Source organism: Phalacrocorax aristotelis, chromosome 2 (genome assembly GCF_949628215.1).
Source record: "Phalacrocorax aristotelis chromosome 2, bGulAri2.1, whole genome shotgun sequence".
Lineage (NCBI taxonomy): Eukaryota > Metazoa > Chordata > Aves > Suliformes > Phalacrocoracidae > Phalacrocorax > Phalacrocorax aristotelis.
Window position 1 is genome coordinate 155,665,326 of NC_134277.1, and position 9,298 is coordinate 155,674,623.

At 47.7% G+C, this 9,298-nt stretch overlaps 1 protein-coding gene across 1 annotated transcript in view; it reads right to left on the reverse strand.

Moving 5' to 3' along the window:
- The window catches only part of TMEM65 (transmembrane protein 65), a 31,585-nt gene extending 24,138 nt beyond the window's left edge, over window positions 1-7,447 (reverse strand). Inside the window, exon 1 of the mRNA XM_075085764.1 lies at window positions 6,906-7,447. Coding sequence (XP_074941865.1) covers window positions 6,906-7,257 — 352 coding nt within the window. The 5' untranslated portion in view covers window positions 7,258-7,447. The remainder of the gene's footprint in view (window positions 1-6,905) is intronic.
- Between the last annotated feature and the right edge of the window lie 1,851 nt (window positions 7,448-9,298).

The window sequence follows — 9,298 nt, forward strand, 5'->3', positions numbered from 1 at the left end:
CATGCAGCACCCAGACCTTTCCATGCATTTTGTCGGTGTAACAGGCATCCATATTCTTAAGACAGGATGCAGGATAAGAGAATCTAAAAAAATTTAACTACATTTCATAAGCGAGAATCCAATCTAAGGACAAAAAGGGGGTGGAACTCCCCCGTCTAACTGTTACTCAAGAACAGCTGCAGGATTCACTCGATCAACCAGCCTCATCCCTGGCGACATCTACCTAACCACTGTGAGCTGTCAGCACAGTGAGGACCCAGCTTGCCCCAGCCGGGCTCCGTCACAGCTCCCTGAAGAGGGCAGAAAGCAGAGCCCTGCTCTTCAACAGCAAGGCCTGGGAAAGACGCAGAGGGTTTATGCACCAATTATTCCAGATACAGAAGCACATGACAGCTAAGGGACTGAATGCAGCTTATGATTTCTCCCTCTCTTCTCCAAGGCTCAAGAAAAATAGTGTCGGAGCGACTAGAAAAATATATAACCCCTATTCCTTGCTCCTCTTCCCTCCCCCTGGCAGGATTTACTATTAAGTTTAACTAACACTTAGGGTTCAAAGCTTTATTATAATAGTTTACTTTATCTCAGGTAATAAAATACTTGGCATTACATAGGTGACGCCCGTTTGAAACCAGAACAGTTCCATCTGTAGGCTTTAAAGAAAATTATCAGTAGAGTCTGTATAGCACTCTTCCTTCTGCACTCTTCCTTCGTGAGAGGGCTCAGTGATTTTGGGAAGAAGTTTCAGAAGCAAAGAGAGAAGTAGTACATATTTCCATCTGAAACATGATATTGCTTTCATCACTTAGTATTTTTGACTCAGCAGCGAGATTAGCAGTAGTGCTGGAGTATGCTGTGATGGCCTAAGAACACAAAGGGACCGCACACAGCCAGGCTGGTAAGAGTTTTGTCATTTTATGGGGCTTGACGGGGCACTTCAAACTGGCGAATTAGACACTTGCCAGCAGTCTGCCAGAAGACCTCTTCCTAGAGAGCAACCAAACACCACAGTTAAACAATTTCTTGACTTAGGTCACAGCAAGGGAGAGGCAGATGATCCTTCTCCACACACAGCAGAGTTCACCTGTGTACGCTGGGCCTGTTGAGGAGAGAGGGAGAAAGAACCATCCCCACCAGATGCAGTCGTACCTGCCAAAGCACACCAGTTCCTCCTCCCCGCTCAGCGGGCTGGGTGTCCTCCCAAGAAACCTCACACTTCCACTGTGAAATCACTCTTTAAACAAGACCAGTAATTCCAGAAGGATCGAATCATGCTTTGTTGTGTTAACAAAGATTAAGTTCTACCAAAAAGAGGTACTAAAACTTGAGTGGTATCTAAGCCACCATAGCAGATGAACTGGTTTGTTTGCATTAGTAAGAAGCATCTGACTCATTCAACAAAAGGAATCTTTTTCATAGGAGATCATGTTTAGGGTGTCTAAAATCCTCAGTGAAATCTGTTTGTCTTTGATGACTTTTGCAGTTCTGTGACTTAACTTTTCTTTTTAAAGTTGTAGAAGTAGGGATATCTAGGCTCTAACACTCCCTAAGCTATTCCAGTAAACTGAAGAGTTCATAAATTTAACACCAAATCACAAACCAGAGATGTTTCTTCTGACACTGAAGTAAGATTTCACCCAACAATGGCTAAAAGCTTGCAAATTCCCTTAAAAAGATCTTGCCCCAGCTGTCACCCCTATTGAACGCATGGAGGTGGTGCCCCTTACCTGCAGCACCAACTTTTTTTTAAAAAACAAAGACAAGATGCAGTAACTTGAAATTATGAACACTTTTCTATCAGAATGCACCAGTTCGGTCAGATTATTTAATAAACCATGTATGGCATGGCATACCAGTGCCTTCAAAGAGAATCTAGCTAGAGACTGCATTCCCCAACACCCACAAATCAAACCAACAAAGCTAGCTGTCAAGACTGCATTGCTACTGGGGTTTTGCATGTTTTCCAGTTAATACACAACCTCGACAGGCAGCAAAACCAGCAGTTACAGTTCAGAAGGCCTCTTATTTAGTGATAACATCACAAAAGCCTTCCATTTAAAATATAAAACGCAAGTTGGTGCTTTCAAGGAATTGTGTTCAATGTACATATATATAAAAATATATTTTTATATATATAGTACATCTTATGTATATGTACACAAAGATGGGAAAATAGTGGATTCTTTCACTACCAAGACCTGAGATTTCTTAGAGGCCCTAGACACCCATTGTGTTAGTATTATTAATGGAAAAATGTTACATCTGGGCTCAAGAACATTTTAACCCAGCATAGATAAGAACAGTACCCTTAGAAGAAATAAAGATGCAGCAAACATGCTCAGCTTAATATTTCTTATCTAAGCAAGTCACAGAATCACAGGTTGGAAGGAACCTCGGGGATCATCTAGTCAAACCCTTTAGTCTTTTTCCTCCTTGTTACTGGGCTTGCTGCGCCTCTTATAAATGCCTTCACGAATCACTTCATATCATACACTGGAAACTAAAGGTAGAAAACCTGACTATAAGCCCCTTAAGAAAGAAGTTACATCTCCTTTCTAATACTGTATTTTTATAATAGCAAATTGCTACAGAAGGGCAGAGGCATTAAATCATTCTCCACACTGTAAGATTTTTATACTTTCATCTTCCCCATGCAAGAAATTAACAACATGAAAGAGGATTTTACTGTTGCCAACAAAACTAAGCCTAGATTATGGGGCACCACTTCCACAAACAAGAAAGCAGAACTATTATACTTAAAATGAATTGGTCTACTTCTTACTTCAGTGTTTCTGTAACTATGAGAAAAAAAAATACAATATTTGTATTCAAGTCCACATGCATCACCTCCATCTGGTGTGGCTGACACGCTTGCAAGAAACAGAAGTCGAAATTTAAAAACTCTGTTTCAAACCTCTTTCTTGGGAAAATGTGAGGCCTTATTCACCTTTCCAAGACTGGAAAGGGGCGGGGGGGGGAAGGACTTAAAGAAGGAAAAAAGTAGGAAAACTAAACCCAGGCGGGAAGGCATCACAGCTTTCTTCAAAAAGAGCAGCTTAGTGATGTTTTGACTGAATTTTAACAGTTAGCAAGATAACGGTTTTAGTCTAAAACAGGACAGTTCTCAAAATATCTTCTGAGAACAATTCTGTCAAGATTCAGTTTCATTGCCTTCCCCCCAGCTTCTCCTGTGCAAGACCCATCTATTATTTTAACTTAGGCTCCCAGGTAGCAAGCACAGCAGCTTCACAGCCATCCTTTTTCCACTAGCTCACCGATAGAGCTCTGCCTTCTGACTAAAGCACTAAAGCAGAAGAATCTCAGTGTTTCTTAGTAACATCACGTTTCAACAGCTTTCTGGAAGATACACTATTTAAACCGACTGCTGGTGCTCAGCACCTGGAAGCTGTAAGTGTCCAGACATAAACATCCAGGTAGGACAGGTGACAAGCTGATGGCAGGAACACATTCCAAGCTACCCCATCACAAACCTCTCCCCACCTATGGATTTGTGACTACAGTGCAAAAAGATGTGTTAAGTTTCAAAAACGCTTCAGAGACTCACCTAACTTACAGGTCAACAGCTACGACTCACCTACCTGAGGACCGTCCTTCAGCGTAGCAGCCGCAGCAAAGGATGGGTTTCCCTGTAGCCTCTGCCATTAGCGGAGGCCACAGATAGTGTGTCCTGTCATATTTCACGCTAGGGCAATTAGTTGATGGAACTGCGTCCTTCTGGTGGTAGGCCTGGGAATGGGCTGAGGAACAGGCCCCATTTGGTTCTTCATGTGCCCAGGTCTCCCCATATTGCTGACAGCTTCCCCTAGCTGATATGGGGTCTGTTAGGGCACAGAAGAGGTAGTGAAGGAAGAAGGTCAAAACTTAACCCAATAAGGACTGTGTTAAGAAGGGTCAGACTAGGACCTCCCTTTCCATATAGAAGTATGAAAAGATCACAGGCACGAAACAGGCTTAAGCACAGTGGCAAAACGACACAGGCATTTAATGATTGAGGAGAGAGTGATTCTCCAGAGTCAAAACAGGACACAGGAATTTACTCAGCAGGCAGACAGTGAATTTGAAGGCTGCATTTGGATCACTGTCATTGGAAATCAACACAAGAGTAAAACTAGCAATCTCATCTAAAGAATCAACTACTGGGAGCTACAGCATGCTGCCACTGAATAAGAAGATTGAGAAGAAACACAACCACCTCCAAAACCACTTTATCTTGGTTGAACTCACTAGCTGTAAAAATCGAAAGTGACACTAGTAGATTGGAGAAAGTTCTTGGAAAGCAGGGCACAAATACCTCTCACCCCTCATCTGCTACACACAATCACAACCTGCGTACCTAGTTAGACCCTTACTATACAGTCACCAGTTCAACAGCAGGGAAGAGCAAACATACAAAATATTATCTAACCATAATAAAGCATGTGAAGTACAGAATATCAACATCTAGCCCAGAAACCAACATTTTCTTTCCCGTGGGGCCCTTTTATGCACTTTGTGTTCTGGCACTCCTTGGTGTTGAGAGCGATGATACACATCTGACACTCCTCAAGACCCTGGCTCTATGTTCACTGCCTTTCTTCATGTAAAGTCTGAATTCCATCAACAACCCTCTACAGAAAACAGCTATGGGCAATCCATCACCCCCAGGGACTTCTGGCATTGCAGTTCCCTTCCTCAGCCCAGAGCAGCTTGCACACCGAAGAGGATCCAGTGCTACAGTGGGTGCATCTAATGAGAGCAGAGCACCTATTTCACCAGCATTGAATGATTTTTGTGCCACATTACCTTTGTTGCTCACAAAATTTTAGTTCTCTAGAATACCAGCGAATGTACATCAAGTACACACTGTGGTTTTACAATTTTTTTTCCTCCAATTTTTATTCCACACACTTAATAGAAGACCTTCTTGGTTATAATTTTTTTTCCTTAACACATGAAGAAATACCTTTTCTCAGAGTTAAAAGCTGACAGCTGTTATCATGCTGCAGTCTGGTAAAAAAAAAATTTAAAAAATGAGTGGAGCTAGCTAAAGGAAAAGGTTCTTTTCAAAAAAGTTTTATCAAGCTCCTAGATGGGCAGATCAAGAATGCAACTCCAAGGACCGAGGTCTGATGGCATTACACCACTTTGTGCTGCCCTTACCTGTGAGGCTATGAAGCCCACAACTGAGGTTTTGTCGAAATGGTCTCTCCAGTGTGATTAATGCTCACAGTTTCAGGCACAAGTCAGCTGCCATTTACACTAGCAGAATAAATTTGCAGTTTACTAATAAGGTCCCATAGTAAAGTCTCTAAATTCAAACGAATGCTTTTGTTACTCTGCCTTCTAAATACTGACCCATCAGAAAGGCAAAGTATTTATATAAACAGACTTTCATACTACAGCTAACAAAAACTGAGCAACAAGATATTAAATAGGACCATCTGTTGAACTATCTCTGTATAAACCTTGAGACACTACACCGAAATGCATTTTAAGGTCTCATTGTGATATCCACCGCACGATCCTCCAGGTACACAGGAGGATTGTCAGCAACGCAGCTTCACCTGAGCAATAGCTGCCCAGATAGAAACTCACACAGAAACATCGGGCAAGAACACTTCAGAAGTGGAGAAGGATTTATTTAGGAAGAGTGTTAGTTGTTAGTATTCAAAAGTTAGTGTCAACTTACAGTTCAAAGCATACTTGTCACTATGTTGGAAAACAAATACAACCAATTCATGCTCTGCAAAACAGCAGCACTGCTCCTAAAATAAACTGTTTAAGTGAACTACTCTGGCTCTGACTATAAACACTAGTGTTTATATGCAAGTGTGCTCTAAACAAAACCAAAGGGCACCTGAAAGGGTTCTTTCTCTTCACAAAAGCAGGGTTTCTGTGGCTGACCCCTGGACCTGTTCTCTGCCCACCACAAGATTTCTTCCAGACACGTACAGAAGAGCCACAAGGCACAGAAATGCCCTTTCCAAGGGCACGCTACTATCAAAGTCACAAAGAGGCCTAGATCAAATGCACAGTGATCTCTTAAGTACCCGCTACCATCTTCATTGCGGTAGGGATCGTAAATTACAGCTAAGGATCAGAAGCAGAAGTACCGAGGTTGGAATAAAGAGGATTTAGTTTTGTCGGGGTTTTGATTTGTTCAAGCAAAAGCGTCAAGTTGGTATGAACAGTTGGATCAGACATTAAAAAAAAAACATCACCGTGATTACTTCAATTGCTGTTGCACGCCACCACAGCACATCGCATACTCAGAGACAAATCTGCGGACCTCCCAGCACATACACACACATCAGAACCACCACTTCCGAGAAGCAATGCCCGCAGCAGGCAGCTCTGCGTGCAGGGAAGTGTAATTCATGAATGAGCTCCGGGAGTGGCAGCAGCCCAGCGTCTCTTAAGCCTGAAATCAATTTACTGCTGCAGTGGTGCGGAGAGGGTTTTGAGAGACTTTCCTACTCCCATTCCAAAAAATGGCCACCCGCGCCTCTCCCAAACTCTTCGTGAGGTGACAAACGCGCCCCGGGTTCGGCGCGCCGGGTCGGTTTAAGTTCTGAAGGTGCTGCGGATGCTTCTGGAAACTACATTTCAGGTTGTGCGCCTCGTTTGTACCTGGCCGCACTCAAACGCGCCGGCACCCCCCTCTCCGTGCCTTGTCCTGCCGGAGTTTCCTACTCGCTCGGCCGCCCGAAGGAGTCGCTTGGGCGAAGGCGGGAGAACCCTCCGCACCCAGCGTCAAACTTCGGGGGCTCCGGCCCCGCACCGGCCCCCCGCCCCGCCGCCGCAGCAGGGCCGCCCCACGCCCGCCCGCCCGCCCTCAGCGCGGCCCCGGGCGGGGATAGAGGGAGGCGGCGGCCCTCGGGCTGGGCTCGGAGGGACCCGCCGCTCACCTTGGGCGATGGCGATGGACTCGAAGCGGTGCAGCTCCCGCAGCAGGCAGCTCCGCTCGGTGGAGTGCAGGCTGTAGATGAAATCGCGGGCCCCCTGCGCCGTGTTCAACGCCTCCATCGGTTCTTTCTTAGGGTGGGTGCCCAGCGCCCGCCCGGGCGGCGGCGACCCCCGCGGGAGGAGCAGCCCCTCGGCGCCGCCCCGCAGGCTGCCCAGGCGGCGGCGGCAGCAGCAGCGGGGCGGGCCGCGCAGCGAGCCCAGGCAGGAGGAGGGCGCGGCGGCAACAACGGCAACGGCGGGGCCCCCCGGCCGCCCCAGCAGCAGCAGCGCCGCCCGGCCGAGCCACGCCGACATGTGGCAAGGGAAAGGCGCGGCGCTCGGGCCGCCAGAAACGCCCGCCGCGGAGTGCCCGGGGCCGAGCTCCCGCGACTCTTTCACCGGGCCGGGGAATCTGCACCCAGTCACTGCCCGGGGCCGCCTCCTCAGCCCCCGCCGCCCATGGCCCCGCGCCGGCGGCAGGGCGGGGCGGAGCGGAGCGGAGGGCGGCCGGCAGGGGCGGCTCCGCGCAGGCGCGGCGCAGGGCGGTGGCGGGACGCCGGAGCGGCCTCCGTCGCCCCCGAATGGGCGCCCTGAAGGGGCGGTGGAGCCTACGCTGGCGCCCGCCTCATGTCCGGGGCTAACGTCTCTGGCCTCTGAGGGGGAACCCGGTCGGAAGGGCGCGGCCGGGGTGAGGGGCATAGGTCACAGAATCATAGAATCATTAAGGTTGGATAGGACCTTTAGGATGATGGAGTCCCACCGTCAACCCAACACCACCATGTCTCCTAAACCATGCCCTGAAGTGCCACGTCTACACGTTTTTTTGAACACTTCCAGGGATGGTGACTCCACCACCTCTCTGGGCAGCCTGTTCCAGTGCCTGAACACTCAGTAAAGACATTTTTCCTAATAGCCAATCTAAACTTCCCCTGACACAGCCTGAGGCCATTTCATGGTATCACTAGTGTCTTGGGAGAAGAGACCAACCCCCACCTCACTACAGCCTTCTTTCAGGTAATTGTAGAGAGCGATAAGGTCTCCCCTGAGACTCCCCCAGACTAAACTACCCTCAGCCACTCCTCATAAGACCTGCTCTCCAGACCCTTCACCAGCTTCGTTGCCTTCTGGGGACACACTCCAGCACCTCAATGTCTTTCATGTACTGAGTGGCCCAAAACCAAACACAGAATTCAAGGTGGGGCCTCACCAGTGCCGAGTACAGGGGCACGATCACTGCCCTGCTCCTGCTGACCACACCATTGCTGACACAAGCCAGGATGCTGTTGGCCTTCTTGGCCACCTGGGCACACTGCCGGCTCATGTTCAGCCAGGTGTCAGCCAACACCCCCAGGGCCTTCTCTGCCAGGCAGCTCTCCAGCCACTCTTCCCCAAGCCTGTAGCATTGCATGGAATTGTCATGACCCAAATGCCAGACCCGACACTTGGCCTTGTTAAACCTCCTACAGTTGGCCTCGGCCCATCGATCCAGCCTGTCCAGGTCCCTCTGCAGAACCTTCCTACTCTTGAGCAGATCAACACTCCCACCCAATTTGTTGTCATCTCCAAACTTACTGAAGGTGCACTCAATTCCATCATCCAGATCACCGATAAAGATATTACATAAGACTGGCCCCAAAACTGAGCTCTGGGGAACACCGCTCATGACCAGCTGCCAACTGGATTTAGCTCCATTCACCACAACTCTCTGGGCTCGGCCATCCAGCCGGTTTTTTACCCAGAAAAGAGTACACCTGTCCAAGCCATGAGCCACCAGCTTCTCTAGGATGCTGTGGGAGACAGATGAGGGAGGCAGCAGGGATTAACCACCTGCTCTCCCAATCCTGGTGCTTGGCGAAGCTCCTGCCCAAACTCCAGGTATTATATCTGTTATTAAGGTACCTGTAAGCCCACAGGAATTCTTCACGGCAACAAAAGGCGTCCCCAGTCTGCACCAGACTCCAGCATCCTACCAGAGTAACGGAAACCAGGTTTTGCTTGTCTTTCCCATTTTCCAGGCCATTACGGTCAAGTATTGCAGTGTTGCAACACCCTGGTTTTGGTTCAGTACGCTTTAGCTGCATATAGCGCTTGTATTTGTTTTTAATTAATTGACAAGCATTTTGTTTGAGCCACCCAGAATGGTTATTTCTTTAAAAATACGCATTCAGAACACAGTTTACACCTTGAAGGAAAAGAGTATGTTTTAAAACCAGATTTGAAGTGTTCTGCCCCTCAGTCTGAACGCTGCCCCAGTACACAACCCATCCTAGGGGTTAATCCAGCTTCTGTTTTGGCAAAACACTGCATTCAAAAAGTATTAGATTTTGTGATTAGACTGCAAAGAACCTAAATAATC